The sequence below is a fragment of the Lissotriton helveticus genome, chromosome 10, assembly GCF_964261635.1.
Source record: "Lissotriton helveticus chromosome 10, aLisHel1.1, whole genome shotgun sequence".
Taxonomy (NCBI): Eukaryota; Metazoa; Chordata; class Amphibia; order Caudata; family Salamandridae; genus Lissotriton; species Lissotriton helveticus.
The window spans coordinates 16622236-16637206 of record NC_136071.1 but is presented as its reverse complement, the minus strand read 5'-3'; the positions used below and the strand labels follow the sequence as shown (position 1 = coordinate 16637206).

Below are 14971 nucleotides of genomic sequence, written 5' to 3'. Positions count from 1 at the left end.
TGCCCCACAGTGGGCTCCTATGACTGACGTGTGGTAATTCCTCTAAATGCAGAGGTGAGTACATCAGTAGGCACTGGAATGGATCACCTCCTTCCTCGACGGAAGAACACAAAGAGTCCGCCTACCACCGTACAAGTCAGAGGCCACCAAAGTCATCTGCGGCGTCCCTCAAGGGTCCTCGCTCAGCCCCACCCTCTTCAACGTCTACATGAGCCCCCTTGCGGCCATCGCACGCCAACACAACCTCAACATAATCTCCTACGCTGACGACACCCAGCTGATCCTCTCCCTGACCAACGACCCCGCCACCGCCAGAGCCAACCTGCACGAAGGGATGAGAGACGTAGCCGAATGGATGACGACCAGCCGCCTGAAACTGAACTCAGACAAGACGGAGGTCCTCATCCTGGGCTCCACGCCCTCCGCCTGGGACGACTCCTGGTGGCCCCCTGCCCTGGGCAGCGCACCCAAACCGACAGACCATGCACGCAACCTGGGCTTCATCCTGGACTCCTCCCTCTCCATGACCAGACAAGTCAACGCCGTCTCCTCGTCATGCTTCAACATCCTGCGCATGCTACGTAAGATCTTCCGGTGGATCCCCACCGAGACGAGGAAGACGGTCACCCAGGCCCTCGTCACCAGCCGACTGGACTACGGCAACGCCCTCTACGCCGGAACCACTGCCAAACTCCAGAAGAGACTCCAGCGGATCCAGAACGCCTCGGCGAGACTCATCCTCGACATCCCCCGACGCAGCCACATCTCCGGACACCTGAGAGATCTACACTGGCTCCCGGTCAACAAGAGAATCACCTTCCGTCTCCTCACCCACGCGCACAAAGCCCTACACGACCAAGGCCCGAGCTACCTCAACAACCGGATCAACTTCTACACTCCCAAGCGCCTCCTCAGATCAGCCAACCACGCCCTCGCCGCCGTCCCCCGCATCCGAAGAGCGACAACAGGAGGAAGATCCTTCTCCCACCTGGCCGCCAAGACCTGGAACTCCCTCCCGACCGACCTGCGCCTGACCCAAGACCACCTCGCCTTCAGGAAGAAGCTCAAGACCTGGCTGTTCGAGCAGTAGCGGCACCCCCCCCCCCCCCAGCGCCTTGAGACCCTACGGGTGAGTAGTGCGCTCTACAAATGACCTGATTGATTGATTGATTGATTGAGTACGCCTAACCAAACTGAAAACTTGGCAGTTATGCGTATCCTACCCGGCACCGGGTCTGCCACTTATGGTTGTCACACCAGGACTGACCCAAAGGGGGCCGCCGGGCTGTCAGTTGTGAAGAGACAGGGTCCAAATGTAGTCCACTCAAATCACCTATCACCAGGGTTTAAGTGGGCCAGGTGCCTCTGGGTCTCAGACCCCTTAGTAATAAAAAATAGATCCCTATCTAGCCTTATGTGCATCTCCTTTTTTGTAATGGCAAAAACACTGATCGAACTCTAAACAATTAATATAAAAACCGGTAGGGTAATCAATATCAGCGAGTTAGTTACCGGTTATATTTCATTTGCTTTACTTATCCTTGCATTGTCAAAGAATATTGTCTATTTCCACAATCTTGCATTTCTGTATTTTGTCTCGTATAGCATATTAGTCTTCGTATAGTCCGCCCTACTAAGTACCAGGCATCAAAGGTTAGACTAACACATTTTATTGTGGTGGTCCGCATCACCGCACTAAAATGCTAAGTCACGAATTTATATGGTCCCTGACACCACCGGAGCCAGGGGCGGCTCTAGGCTCATGGCGGCCCTGGGCAGGGAGCGTAGGTAGGGGGCCCCGGAAGAGGGGGTCTGGGCGAGGGCGGAGCGCAGAGGCCAGTGAAGAGGGGGGGTCAGGGTGTTTGGAAGTGGAACAGAGACGGAGGCCGCCAAATCCCGGCCCGGAGCAGCCACGCAAAAACGTGTCCATCCTCAGAGGATTATTATATTAAGGATATATATTGGCGTGGCGGCCCCTGGGGTTTGGTGGCGCTGTGCAGGTGCACAGCTTGCACATGCCTAAGGCCGCCCCTGCCGGAGCTGAAGCACAAGATGTGATGTGTGATGTACACACAGTGCTACTACCACTCTGAGCCTGCATACAGCGCCACCCTCAGTTTCACAGGTTCTTCACTAACAAATACTATTGACAAATACTATTTACTGAACAGAACTGGCACCAAGGTCCGGCCCCACTCAGCGAGGCGGTCTCAGGTCCCACATGACATTTAACACACTCTCTGACAACAGCCTCCAGAGAGTGTTTCTCCGTGTGAGCAACCGGCGTGTGCCTCCCCAAGCGGAGTGATGATCTGTTCCAGGGGTGGAAACACGGCTTGTTTTATTGCGCACTGCACCGTCAGTGTGTCAACAAGAACAAGGAGTCAGTGATTGGATTATTGGCCAACTGACCTGACAACTTGCAGGCAAAACTTTGTCTTTGTGTTACAGCGCACCTGTTGCAGGCAGAGCGAGTGGGGCTGTTGGCGCTGCCATCCTCATTTTGGCAGTGCTGCTCGGAGATAAGAACTCTGTGAAGTTTTGATGACAGAGAGGGACTGATAATGGGCGATGGAGATATTACCACGCGCGGCTGAAAAAATGTCAGGTGTCCCAAATGTCAATGGATGCATTTTATGTACAGTCGGGCCGCGCATAGCCCTTTGGGCTGCAGGTACTGACACATAGATCGGAGACATGTTTGCTGTACGCCCATCAAAGACATGCAGTGTGTAGCAGAATGTCCACGTTTTATTTCAAGAAATATGTATTTCCACAGCTAAAAGAATCACGCACTGAAGGCTCTGCACTCACCAGTGATGGTCTGGAAGGAAGACTAGTCTCACAATAAGGTTTTTTTATGTAACAAAATGTAAACCAGTGGCCAAAAATAAAATATCTTTACCGGCACTGGCTTGGAGGCAACAGGACAGCAGCAGCACTGGGCCGCTTGAGCAAGGAGTGTTGCTTACTGGGGAGCTTCTCCCAACCTCTGGCCTGCCTGCTGGCACTGACAGTAAGATCTACTGCACAGCACCAGAGTGCAGGCTGGCTGGCTGGGGGTGTGATTACATTGTTTGAGGCAGATAGAAGCAGTGTGTTCCTGTCTTGCACCGCCTGGGGCACTTAAAACGACATGGGAGTTTTTTAGGCACTCTGATAAATGGTGTGTTTTCAGACAAGAAGCAAATGCTTTCACTGTGCAAGTAGTTAGCCTGGTAGTTAGTCCATTACCTGCACCAAACTGTGCCGCACTGCATGGCCTGACTGAAGTTGGGCTCTGCTCCATATGAGCACTGTCCATCCTATGCCTTAGTCAAGTATTTCAGGAATGTCACAACTTTTATAAAGTACTTTGTAGACCAAAAGGCTGGGATTTTAGACATGTATACCGTTTTCCTGCTCCCAACAAAGTGTCACACTTAAGGCAAGCAGATGGCACACATAGGTACTCTCCGTCCTTGGCAATGTCACTCATAAGCAGCTTGATAACTTGGCAGCTATGCATAGTGCTTACTTTCAACAGAGTTACCTCCAGATGTTTATAATTGGCCACAATTGAGGGTTCAGAAGTTGAGACTGAAAGCAGTGCGAGTTTCTGACTCTGCCTGTCAGTGGGTCAAAAATGAGTTCAGAAGACATGAACATCCCATTCTTTGCCTCTCTGCTGAGGGCACACAGCAATGGTCCACGTATCCCAATTACAATTGTGATTTTAGGAAAACGTGTGAAAGAGGTAAACAGTTCTCAATATATCGACACTGTGAAAGCGAATGAAAATGTAGCGCTTATGGGCTTTTTGGGGGTGGTGAAGGGAATGGGATGCAAGTAAGGGCTTTTATAGGAAAGTGAAAAGGGGGTGCTGAAGGAGATTAGGTTTAAAATATTCAGATGGAGGGGATGTTGACAGAAAAAGGGCGACTTTGTCTAACACAGAGTGAACATAGATAGTCTGAAGACCACTACCCATTCCACAGCCTTGGTAATGTTTAATTTACTGTCTCACCATTTCAGGATTTGAATGTTTCAATATCATTTACAATCAATTCATTGTTGTTATTCTATATAAATGCAATTACAATACAATAAAATGTATGTTAAACAGCTAACAACCATTGACAAAGCTAATAGTCCTGTTTTTCGGTGTATGGCAGTTGTTGCATTACATACCTAGATGAAATTTAAAAAAATAAGAGCTCAGAGAGGAAGCAAAATACAGTCTGATCTGATGGCACATGGTGGAGTCACAGACATGTCATTTACAGGTTTAAGCCACGCCTTTAAGTACATAGGCCACGCCCCCTCGTAGAAATCCACCAATTTAAAGCCCTGCAGACTCCCCACTCCTCCTGTCCGGAGTGCCCAGCCCCCCCGGGCCTGAGACTGGCCGCACTCCCCGGCCCGGCCCGAGCTGACCCCATAAGTAAAACAGCCAAGCCCGCCATCTCAAGAGGACCGATGGGGCTCGTACACACTCTACAGCCAATCAGCATTTAGGGACTCTGGATGGCGTACTCGGATTGGCTGGTGGGGTGATCCAACGATCCAATAGTAGAACGCCTTACGTTATAGAATACCATTACCTCAGCTCACAGAATATGTCGGGCTGTGTGATTGGTTGTTTTGTGACCCGGAAGCACACCTAAGTGTCACACGGTCCGGTTCCGGTATCCGCGCGCCCATGGCGGTTGAGCATGAGAGGCGGTTGGGCTCTCGTGTTGTCCGTGTCCAGCGGCGGCCGCGGCCCTTCAGTGGGAGTCCATGGTAAACGCGCATACAAGAGACACGTCACACGGCGCCCCTGACCCCTGTCTTCATTTTGCTTACTGGGGATGTTTAGGTTCTTGTGTTCGGCCCCTACCCTGGCCAGTTCTGTCAGCAAGAAACCCCTGTGTTTATTTATTCAGCTTCATCTACACCAGCCACTTTAAACAAAAAAAATATTTTATGTATTGCAACTGTTTGAAGAAGCGTCTCTTCCAGGGGAGACATGGTTTCAAAAGTGCCACAGTTTTTTTTAAATTAATTTATTTATTTATAAAGTTTTATATATCGCAAACTTGATCCCGAAGGATATCAGAGCGCTTCACAATTTGAGGCAAAGGTAACAAATCGGAACATTAGTCTTGAATTGCTGTATTGACTTTGAGAAAAGTACTCAATCTCCCACCCCCAGTTGTCCCCTTATCAGGTGGTTTATTGTTTATATAGCGCTTACTACCCCATACAAGCGTCGAAGTGCTTTTCGGCGAGTAGCACCCCACTCCGGGACCCAAAGGGATTAGTGGCAAGTTAATATAGGAAGAGTGTCAGGGCTCGAGTTGGGGTACCATGCGGGGGGATGGCGTCCCCTCACTTATTTTACCGGGTGGACGCCGTCCTCCCTGCCAAACAGCTGGACTTCACTCTTTGGCCTCTCTGGGGCGAGATTGGAGCTCATTCAGAACGCTGCTCACGCGCTGGCTTCTCACATACAATCGCATCTAAGGGGTGAGCGTCCCCTCACTTCTTTGTTTAGGACTTGTGCCCTGGAGAGGGTACAGGATGTGGCCTAATGGTTAGAGCAGCCAACCTCAAAGCTGGGAAACCGGGTTTGAGTCTCAACAGGGGTGCTCAACATCCTGTGATCCTGGACAAATCTTGTAATCTCCCCGTACCTAACAAAATGAATGTGTCTGAAATGAAACTGGTGCTCATGTAAATCGCTTTAATACCTCCGGATAGAGTTTGTGCTATATAACCCCCGCCCCCCTTGAAATTAATGAGAGCGGTGGACATGTTAGTCTGTTATTTAGATTGAAAGGATAGAAGAGGTTTGCGTTTATATAGTGCCTGCTACCTGGAGGGTAGCACGCCATTTTGTAACCCAAGCAGGATTAGAAGGGAAATTGCAATAGGGGAATATGAAATGAATTTGAGTGGTGGACATGCAAGTTTATTTTTATTGAAAAGGATAGTGGAGGAATAGAAGATGGAAGGGTTTGCATTTACATAACGCTTGCTACCCCTGATGAGGTGTTGAAGCTCTTTTTGGCCGGTAGCAACCCTACTCCGCAACCCAAAAAGGATTAGTGGTGAATTAGTATAGGGAAATATGAAATTAGTTTGAGCAGGGGACATGTTAGTCTGTTATTTGGTTTGAAAAGGATAGTCGAGGGATAGAAGAGGGAAGTATTTAGAGTTTTTTTTGTCATGTTAATTAGTCATTTGAAGTATAAAATCGTAATTTGAAGCAATTTCTTGTGATTGGAGAACGTTGACAAATTCGGTTCCTCTACCCTGTTACATCTTTATCAACCAGCTCCCTTGAAAGTTGTCAGCTCTTAGCGAGACCAGCACTGACTGAGAAATGCATTTAAAAACGCTTTGCACTTGTTGGAGACACTCTTCCTGCTCACGAACATCTTCAGTGATCTCTTCACTGGTTCATTCCACAGCATTCCCAAAGGAGTAGAATGATTCTGCTGAATCTACAAGGCTGTAGTGCTTCAGAAAAGCAGTAGCCCTTTGCCCAAAGCATGTGGTAATTACAGGAGTCTCCTGCTTCTCTCCATGACTTGTGCTCGATACAGCCTGTGTCTCCTAAGAGCATGCTGGAGCCCTTTTAATTGCTCCAGCCCATCTTCCTAAGCAAGCCTACAGAACTGTCCCAACTTTAGTTCCTGCAAAAGCTCCCAAAATGCTACAATTGTAACTCCCCGTTTGGCGGAATTCCTTGAGCACTATCAGCGTTCCACCCCGTTTGATTATTCATGCTGCCTACACTTCCAATTTTGCCTTACCTGGAGCTGAAAAAGTTATTACTACTTCTACAAGGATAAAACTTGTTTTTTTGTCTGTATTTTCTTTAGAGACCCGGGATTTGCAATGGACTCTGAGGCCGGCAGTAGCTTGCGACCCGCAAAAGGTCACGTTGACAGCTCAGGGAAAGTATCCAGCCAGACTAAAACACACTTTAAGGTGTCTCGGTTCATCATGGAAGCAGGTAGGTAATACAAAAGTAGGGGGTTGGTGTTTGTATTGTGTGCTCTCCCCGATAAAGGGTATGCAAAATTGCCTTGAAATGCATAATGCACAATACCAGCACGCGTTTTTTCAAAGTTATTTTGATGTGTTAAGTACAAAGTCATTTACAGCAAATTATTGGCAAACCTGATTGATGCTAATCACTATGGCAACAGCTAAGGTCAATGTGGGGATACATTCTTATTCTGTGGGATAGTATATCTTAAAGTCATATTGATTTTGAGTTTCAAAATATTAGATACCATTTTGATTCAGGTTTTTTTTATCCACATTACGAATATTCTGTTTTAAAAGGAGTTGTATGCTGTGCTTGATAACTTTATAAAAGCCACTGACTCTCAAACAAGCCTGATAGCCTTTATATTCATTATCTCAAAGGAGAGTGAGAGCTAGTTAACCCCTTCGATGCTGGTGACGAACCCCAGCCGTCACGGTGCTCGTGTGCTAATGACGGCTGGGGTTCGTCACGGCCCCGCCCTGTTCGTGCGGCTGCCGCACACGGGGGGAATCGCGGCCGCACGGAAGGGGTTAAACCAGTTTCACTCGCTATCGATACTCGCACACAAGCAACTGATTTTTCAAGGAGACTGGGAAAAATGGGATCCCCTCTGTATTAAGATGATGGATTTCACCTCTCCTGTATCCCAAGGACTTGTGATATCCAAAGATATTGGAGTAGACGCTTCACTCACTTATCAGGACATGCTTCATCATCGGCGCCTATCAAGACCCTGGTAAGGGGGTACCATCAGGGCGTACTCAGCCATAGATGGAATGGAAGTTCTTAGATAAAGCCAAGCTGGATAAGCATTGTTCTAGAAGAGTGCTCTATTAAAAATACCTCCAGGTATACCCAAATATTAGTTTACAGTAAATTATTGACAAATCACTTAAAAAATAAAAACAGTTTTCGTACCACAGCAAGAAGTAAAAGCACATTCATATGCAAAATAGCAACCAGTGGCATCCAACCATTTTCTCCTGGTCTAAAATTTAAGACCTTTAGATTTCCTTATAAGCCCTACTATGAATAAGAACTTGCCTACAGCGAAAACAATATAAATGGATGTCGCTCTTCAGGATTCATAGTGCCTCCAAATGCCATGATACTTGCACAGTGGACGTATCTATTTCCCTCTAGGCTTTGTGTATGTTGGACAAAAGAATAGCACATGATGTATAGTTTCATTTGCTGACAGAGACAAAATGTTGAGGACCCTCCATACTGGTCAAGGTATAAAAGAAAATAAAGATTTTTGAATTTTTTCCCATTTTTAAACCGCTGTTACATTCCTGATCTTTTCGTGACGCCACTGAGGAGTATTCATTTGATCTCACTCTACATTTTATGTGGGCATACGTTCTTGAACTCGCTTTTATGACTGTTTGGGGCAGTTATATTAGTGTACCTGCACAAGTCCATGTGAAAATTTCACGTCACTCTCTCCATATTGGAAGAACTGGGCAACACTGCGACTGAATGGTTATTTTTTTATTTTAATATAAAAATTGCTCTTCAATACATTTTCTCTTCAGATTTTATGTTGCTTGTGTAGTGAACCGGGTACCAGTAGTCAACTCTGATATCAAGTTGGATAGCTTTGTTTTTAGGTTTCGCCTGTACAAACAGCTTAATATTAATCACATAGGCAAAAGCAAATGCATTTAACAATGCTTGTTAGGAATGTCTATTTCTATCATAAAGAAACAATGTACTGTGTCAAATTGGTTTTCTATGTCGAGCAAAATCAAGGCATTTGCAGTCTACGAACACATTTTTCAATGAAGTGAGCAACCCATATAATATAGTTAAATGTTTGTTTTCAACAATGCCAGTGTGATCCTACTGCATCAAATCTTGGGGGTAGATAAGCCCCAGAGAATCTATTACCATCATATATAGTTTGTCACTGTTAAGGTGGACCTAGGGCCTCTAGGCCTCATGCTGGTGATGATCCTTAAAAGCTTGAGAAGGACCTTCCCCTCCAGTTATTTCTGGTGTTGCTCTGCCCATGTTCACCAGAGCCTGAAACTCCTTTGCTAAGATAGGTGCAATGCTGGTAACCAATGCCTTTTAGAACTCTCATATGATGCCACCAGGGCTAAAGCTTGGAACAATTTAGTCGACTTAATAGCTGCCTGGACCTCAGCTTCCATTGTAGGAGCTGATCTGTGCACTTGTCACGTTATCTAGGACTGCGTGCCCCTGTACTGGCCCGTTTATAAGCTCTGAATGGGTCCTCCTTTTCGCTGCCTTTGTATGCTTATTAACTTTGCTCTTCTGTAACGTATAGATGGAGTTGGAGCTCATGGCTAGCAAAGTGATGAGGCTTTCTTTACGCGCCAGCTGTGCTCTTTCTGTTGCATGGTGTGCAGCCGGGTACGCAGTCCTTGGCTTGCATAGAAACAGGTCTTTCTTTAGACATGCTCTGCTCTCAGCTTTTCACAGCAGGGAAGGCAGGAATCAAGGCAATAGGATGCATAACGGTGATATTGTCTTTGGACTTTATGTGCACGTTCTCTTGTCTAGGAGTGAAGCTGGGCATGCAGTCTATCCCCGTCGCAACCGCCTGCACCATTTACCACAAGTTCTTCTGCGAGACTAGCCTGGACACGTACGATCCTTACCTGGTGGCGATGTCCGCCATCTACCTGGCAGGCAAAGTAGAGGAGCAGCATCTCCGGACACGGGACATTATCAATGTGACCCACAGGTATGATTACAAAATAATCTCCCCCCCACCCTGACACCCAGCCACCACCCTAGGCCCCGCTCTCCCTCCCAAAACCAGCCTGGCTGTTCACCTCCTAGATTCGCAGTCTTGGGTTTTCCATCAACAGATGCTCAAACCTAGTGTTAAGAAGCAGTTTCTCAACTTCAATAACCTTGTTCTGTAACCCCGAAATCATCTAAAATATGCCAGTCTTAGCTTTGTTGGAATGTTAAAAATGTTGAGCAAACAAATGATGGATGGAATGCTGAACCAATCAAACACTCACACCTAGTCACAGAGATCTGGGTTGAATCCATCATCATTCTTTTGCTCACCATGCCACCCCAGTTCAGACCCAGCTATATGCAAATCAGTCTTGACCCTGCTCCAGTAAAAACAGTCCAGCCCGAACTGCCAGGCCAGGTCCTCCCTTCATTTGTTTGCACAACATTTTTAGAGAATAAATGGTGACAAAACCCGTGCAATCTTGGTTTCATATTAGAGGGTTTGCACAGCGCTGTTCCTGTAAACTGCACTTCTGCGGACCCTTGTCAGACATTCGTCTGAGGTGGGCGGAATGTATTGGAGGAGTAGTTTACAACGCGTTGGATAGGAATTGTTCTTCTGAGGAAACTGCAGCGTAGGACATGGGCCCCCGAGCCACACATCCTCCGAGTTGGTCCTGATGTGCAGGGAGCTATGACTGACACTTGGAAAGGAAGAAGGCTCCAATCACAGGCAGGTTCCCAGATGCTTATATCCTCCAGGGCTACAGCCTCCTGTGCTCGCTGAAGACTCCGAATACAGTAAGATTCGCCTTCTTTTTAAGGGTAATACTGCAGCCCACCTGCAACGAATCCCATTCACACATGAGCGAGAATCTGCACAGTTTTATTGTGGATTCCTCTCTTTTCTCCCATCTTGCTCTTCGCCTTCCTTCCTCCCTCTTTGCAGGCACCTGAATCCTGGCAGTGACCCCCTGGAGCTGGACGTCCACTTCTGGGAGATGAGAGACAGTGTCGTGCAGTGCGAGATGCTGATGCTGCGCCTTCTTCACTTTAAAGTCTCCTTCCAGCACCCTCACAAAGTAAGTTCTGTCGTCCTGCGGCTTTTGGGGTTTTATTTTTAGAGAGACGCCCTGTGCCTTCTGTTGCTAGATGTCCTGCAGGAGGTCAGGAAGGAAAGGACTGATGGCAAACAAGGCAGGAGGCCTGAAGCATGCAGATCGCATTACTTCCCTTCGTAGCAGCAGTACTAGCAAACGTTTAGGTGTCCTGCTAGTCTGCATGTCTGGGATTGTACTGCAGGTCATTGCTGTTGCTTTTCATGCAGGCTGCACCGCCCTCCCCATCCATGCTTTGGGTTGAAGTGCCTTCAGGCTAGTAGAGGACTCAAAGTGCCACGCTGCATTGTTCCTCCTGCTTTACTTCAGTGGCCCATTTCCTTGCACCAGTTGTGACTTCCAGCTGCTGGTGACACGTGTCTTGTCTGCTGCACCGCCTCAGTCTGAGAGAAGGACTGGTGGCACACTCATGCCTTGAAGCAGACTGTGTTCTTTTCATTGGGTCAATAAAAGAACATGTATGACCAGTGTTCAGTTTCAGGCGCTGTCATCGGGTCGTTTCCTCTCAAAGTGAGACGGCCAGGAAGCAGGCTGTTAGAATATTTTGTGTGACGGGCAGATCTTGCAGCCTTTAAACAATGTTTGCAGGTAAAACGTATGACAGATGGCCGAAGCCTTCCTAAAAAAAATCACCTAACTCCTGTCTCCTCATTTCATTTAATGTCACAGATGGTAATCTAATTCCAGAAGGGAACACATCTTTTACACAGCGAGGTCCTTATGAGGTGTTTTTTTTTCTCTTCTTTTCTTAGTATCTCCTGCATTACCTTGTGTCGCTGAAGAACTGGATGAATCGTCACTGCTGGGACCGGACGCCCATCGCCCAGGCTGCGTGGGCCCTCCTGCGGGACAGCTACCACCAGGACTTATGTCTTCGATACGAGGCGCAGCACATCGCGGTGGCCGTCCTGCACTTCGCCCTACAGTGCTATGGTGTGGAGGTGCCGGCAGATGTGGAGCCTGAGAAGCAGTGGTGGCAGGTGACGCTTTCTTCTCCCTACACTGTCAGATGATTCATATGTGTCTCATTCAGGGATACCATTTTTTGTATTAAAAAAAAGTGCCAGGTCCCTCGTCAGGAGGCCACATCAGCTTGCACCACGCATTGCCTGTGCCATGCTGCCAGCGATAGTAACAACACAACCACTAACCATGACACCCTACAAGTGTGACAGTTGCGGACTTTTTCAGGCCTCCACAGCCATAAGAATGGCTTTGGCAGCAGGTAATAGTAATTTTATATATATATATATATATATATATATATATATATATATATATATATATATATATATATATATATATATATATATATATATATATATATATACCTTTTTCTAGAAAAAGGTTACGACCGAAACGCGTCTGTTTTGCAGAGGTTGCTGAGTTTGTTTCAATAAACGATTCAAACGGCCCCCGTGAGTGCTTTATTCCTGTGGAGGAATTTCCACTTTGGGAGCAGAGAGCGGTAATAGATTTGCGAGAGCACCCTCGCATGTCAGCACCCGCCTGTGAGTGCCGCGCATATTGGTGCGAGAGGAGCTGCAAATATATATATATATATATATATATATATATATATATATATATATAATAATTACCGGTTGTTGTGGTCCTCTCTAAATTAGCCAGACAGCACCACCTTGTGGAGGACTGTCACAAGCGCCGGTGAGGACAAGTGGTGGTGCCGAAACCACCAGCTCAAATTAAGTACCGCATGAGACGCACAAGAAGCTTTGCTTTTTTTTTTTTTGCGAGACTGTTTTTGAGGATTTTTGTTCCCCCCCAAAACCAGTATTATGTCTAATATTCTCCGTCATGAATGTATTTGTTCATTTTTTAAATCACAAGGTTCATCTAGCGGCATCTTGGCACCGAGAGTCAGTACTAACTGTTACAGTTGGAGTCTGGTGTGAATATAGCCTTTTGTTAATCAGTTTTTTACGAACCTTAAAAAGGTTCTGTCGAGCCAGGCTCATCTGGATTTTTTTTTTAAAGCTGGGACAGATGAAGGTCTAAGGATCATGACCATCATTTTTAGGATGGAACCGATCATTGAAAATAATTGGAGCTCCCAGTTTTATGGTATTTGATTTTCTCACATTTCATTTTTTGCTAATATCTGCATTATCCACATTTATTTTCGTGTTTGTGAAAAAACAAATCTAAAACTTGTATATTTCCACATTTATTTAACCAATAAACATACACTTACAAGTTTCAATAATATGCACACCCATCTCCACCCCGCTGTGTGCCACGTGGAGAGCTCTCGGGCCTGCCACGTTTTGTTTTTCAATTTCCAGGTGTATTATGCTGCCGTTTCACTTCTCTTTTTCTCACCCTTCTTGTTACCCTTCTGCAGGTTTTTAGTGAAAGTCTTACCAAGCCGGTGCTTCACAGTATTATTTCAGAACTGTTACAGATTTACACACTGGACACCGAGATCTCCTAGGTGTTGCTGCGAAAGACTTCTGCCAGAGGAGAGCATGCCTGGCCAAGGATTCAGGAGCCGTCATTCAATCCATCGAGTTGGGTTGTGGTGCAAGAGGACAGAACGTCAACACTGGTAGAGCTCTGTCGCGTCCACGTTTCTCGTCCTTTCATCCAGGACGTCCTATCCTGCGCTGGCACCTATGGGACGGACTTTGCTTTCTGTCGTAGCATTTGGCAGCTGAGGCCCAAGCGTGGGAGTTCGCTACAAGGAAGCACATAGCAACTCTCAGAGCCACGGCTGAATGGGTGCATCTTGTAAAGGAGTTGGTAGTGCTGTGTGCCAAAGAGACTATTTCATCTGGAGCTCCATGAACGATTGTCCAGATTATTCCTTCTGTTTGGGGAACTCTGCCTGGCATTCCTCCAAAGTACTAGTTTGTCAATGAACAGAAATGGCACCAGTTGCTTTGGTGGGGGCTATTGGAAAGGCCATGTAGTGTCCCTTCTGAGCTCATCTGATGACATGCAGCTTTGTTGTCAGTTTTGTTATGTTCATTTCTCTTGATTTTCTCACCCTCCTGATATGATCTCTTCATTCTTCCTTCTCACCACATTCACTTCCATAAATGTCTGTCGTTCTTTTTTGTGCCTCAAACTAACCTGTCTATAGTCCTTTGCATGGCAACTGATCACATCTCCATTTCCTTTCTTTCTACATTCTTGTTCAGTGTCACCCCCATTTACAAAGGCAAGTCGGCTCCACATCATATTTTAAGGTCCAAGTTTTCAGTCAACAAATCGCCACATTTTGGATGTGTTATTCTAGTGTCTGTCACTGAACTAATTGGACTCTCATCTAATGACATTGATTTGTAAACAGAAAGCCTTGAAAAGTGGTGTCCTTGTAACTTGTGTTCTGGATAACCTGTTCTAGAACTCTTTGACCAGCTGGCATACATTCTGGCAGGTGGGTGACATTTCTTTGCCCACTGACTGGATTTCCTTTTGATGGGCTGCTGCTATCGCTGTCTGTTATTTACCCATTTCTTGAACTTCCTTCTGTGCTGCTGAGGCAATCGCTTGAAGCCAAAATGTGATTTCCAACCTCACCCGAAGGAGCCAATGGGAAGCTGCCAAAGAACCTTCTGTGGTGCTGTTAAATGTTATTTCCGCATCTCCAGATGCCAGCTCGTACTTCATAAAGAGTTATTGAAGGAATTTGGAGCTCTGTAACGTCTGGTGTCTTACAGCGCCTGCCATTCGCAGAGTGGTGGGAACATATCTTGACCAAAGGGTTGGGGAGCTTGACACAAACTTGTTCTTAAATGTGAATTAAAATTATTTAACAACAGTGAGCTAGATTGGGTGTTTTCCTTTTAACATTGTATTGATGTTTAAATGTTTTACAAATAGCCCCCAACTTTGGACACTTGTGCCTACATCTGACGTATTCCCATCATGACTGGAATTTTTGTTAGGTGTCACAGTAACTGGAATGTTTTCCTATTCCTAACGGTACTTGGTCCAGTTAAAGCCTTCCTGGATTGGCCTAGCTCCTGTCACCTCTTATAGTCGGGTTGCACTCCTGGGCATGGGGGTCTTGCAGCAGTAGAGGCGGCGCGGTGGGATGTTTGTGTACATGCCATTGACCGCAGTGCTTTAAACGGGCCGG

The 14971-nt window shown here is 46.5% G+C and overlaps 1 protein-coding gene across 1 annotated transcript; it reads left to right on the top strand.

The window, feature by feature from the left end:
* The first annotated feature begins 4629 nt into the window (after positions 1 to 4629).
* CCNQ (cyclin Q) lies at positions 4630 to 14650 on the top strand. The gene is made up of 6 exons (XM_078664572.1): positions 4630 to 4764; positions 6852 to 6985; positions 9557 to 9740; positions 10695 to 10827; positions 11616 to 11843; positions 13229 to 14650. The coding sequence occupies exons 2-6, from the start codon at positions 6868 to 6870 to the stop codon at positions 13316 to 13318; spliced, it is 753 nt and encodes a 250-aa protein (XP_078520698.1). The 5' UTR covers positions 4630 to 4764; positions 6852 to 6867; the 3' UTR covers positions 13319 to 14650.
* The last annotated feature ends 321 nt before the right edge of the window (positions 14651 to 14971 follow it).